The sequence below is a fragment of the Debaryomyces fabryi genome (genome assembly GCF_001447935.2).
Source record: "Debaryomyces fabryi strain CBS 789 chromosome Unknown contig00393, whole genome shotgun sequence".
Lineage (NCBI taxonomy): Eukaryota > Fungi > Ascomycota > Pichiomycetes > Serinales > Debaryomycetaceae > Debaryomyces > Debaryomyces fabryi.
Window position 1 is genome coordinate 166 of NW_015385817.1, and position 1,243 is coordinate 1,408.

At 36.2% G+C, this 1,243-nt stretch overlaps 1 protein-coding gene across 1 annotated transcript; it reads left to right on the forward strand.

Annotated features, from left to right (window-relative positions):
- Window positions 1-319: 319 nt before the first annotated feature.
- On the forward strand, window positions 320-1,225 carry AC631_05974 (uncharacterized protein; the record flags this gene model as incomplete). Its single annotated transcript, XM_015614803.1, has 1 exon — window positions 320-1,225. A coding segment is annotated over one exon (906 nt), but the record flags the coding sequence as incomplete, so codon positions are not given.
- Window positions 1,226-1,243: the final 18 nt, after the last annotated feature.

Sequence of the window (1,243 nt, forward strand, 5' to 3'; positions counted from 1 at the left end):
CTATCTTTTTAGTTTTTCTGAAACACCATTACTTAAAAACTTGAATATTCACAGAATTATAAAGTCTTACGAAGCAATGAGCGTCACGCCCATAAAACAAAATATTTGTAACCTTTATACTAATGAATATGTCTATTTATAAAATATACGAGCTTTGCTACATATCATATCCTTAGGAACTTTGAATGTATGGAGAATTAGTCTCTAATATAGGACCATCCACGAAAAATACGGAAAGCGTTTCCGAAACTGAAAACATTGCATCAATATTAAAAGCAGAGACATTCTTTATTTTTTATCCATTTAAATAACACTTAACATGCTGGAGATAAAGAAGGATATCAGTAGTGATAAGAAAACTAAAAGACGTAGGGTTGCTCTGGCATGCGAGGGCTGCCGTCAGAGAAAAACTCGATGTGATGGTATTCAGCCGACTTGTGGGATATGTCAAAAAAGAAATATACCTTGTGTCTATGGAAAGCGATATACAAGAGCACACGTAAGTGTGGATTATGTAAAAAGACTAGAAGAAAAATTAGATATATTATCTAATGATAGGAAATTTAAATCTGATACAGATCGTTCCTCATCTATAGGAAGCATACGAAACGTGAAAGAAGAAAGTCCACATGAAGATGAAGACGACGATGAAGATGAAGATAATTATGATGAGGAAGAAGCGGAGGTAGCATCTGAAGCTCAAATACAACCCGATCTGAAGCAACAGAATTCCAAGTTTCACCAAACAGAAAGTTCTGAATATTCGACCACTGATGCTATGGGAGCAGACTCAGAAACAAACCCGAATGTGCAAACTAAGGATAGGAGCTTTTATGGTAGATCTGCTGCAATGTCTTTTATGAAGGAACTTTTTAAATCAGTGGATGGTAGCAAGCTGAGTGATGAGGAAGTTGACACGGCTAAGAAATGTAAATACAAGATGTGTCGCTCCTATAAACCATCCAATAAGAATATAGACAGCATAAAACTTCCCCCAAGAAGTGTTGCCAATAGTTACGTTAGAAATTACTTCGACTATGCATATCCTCTTTATCCCTTTATCCACAAGCCGACATTTATGGCTGCTTACGAGCGAATATGGTCAGCAGGGGGCGATAGGTCAGAAATTGATGAATTGTATTATTCGATAGTGAATTTGATATTTGCATTTGGGTATCGCTTATCACCAACAGGAGAATTATTAGAGACAGATGCCAATGCCAATGTTTATTTTGAAAGATCC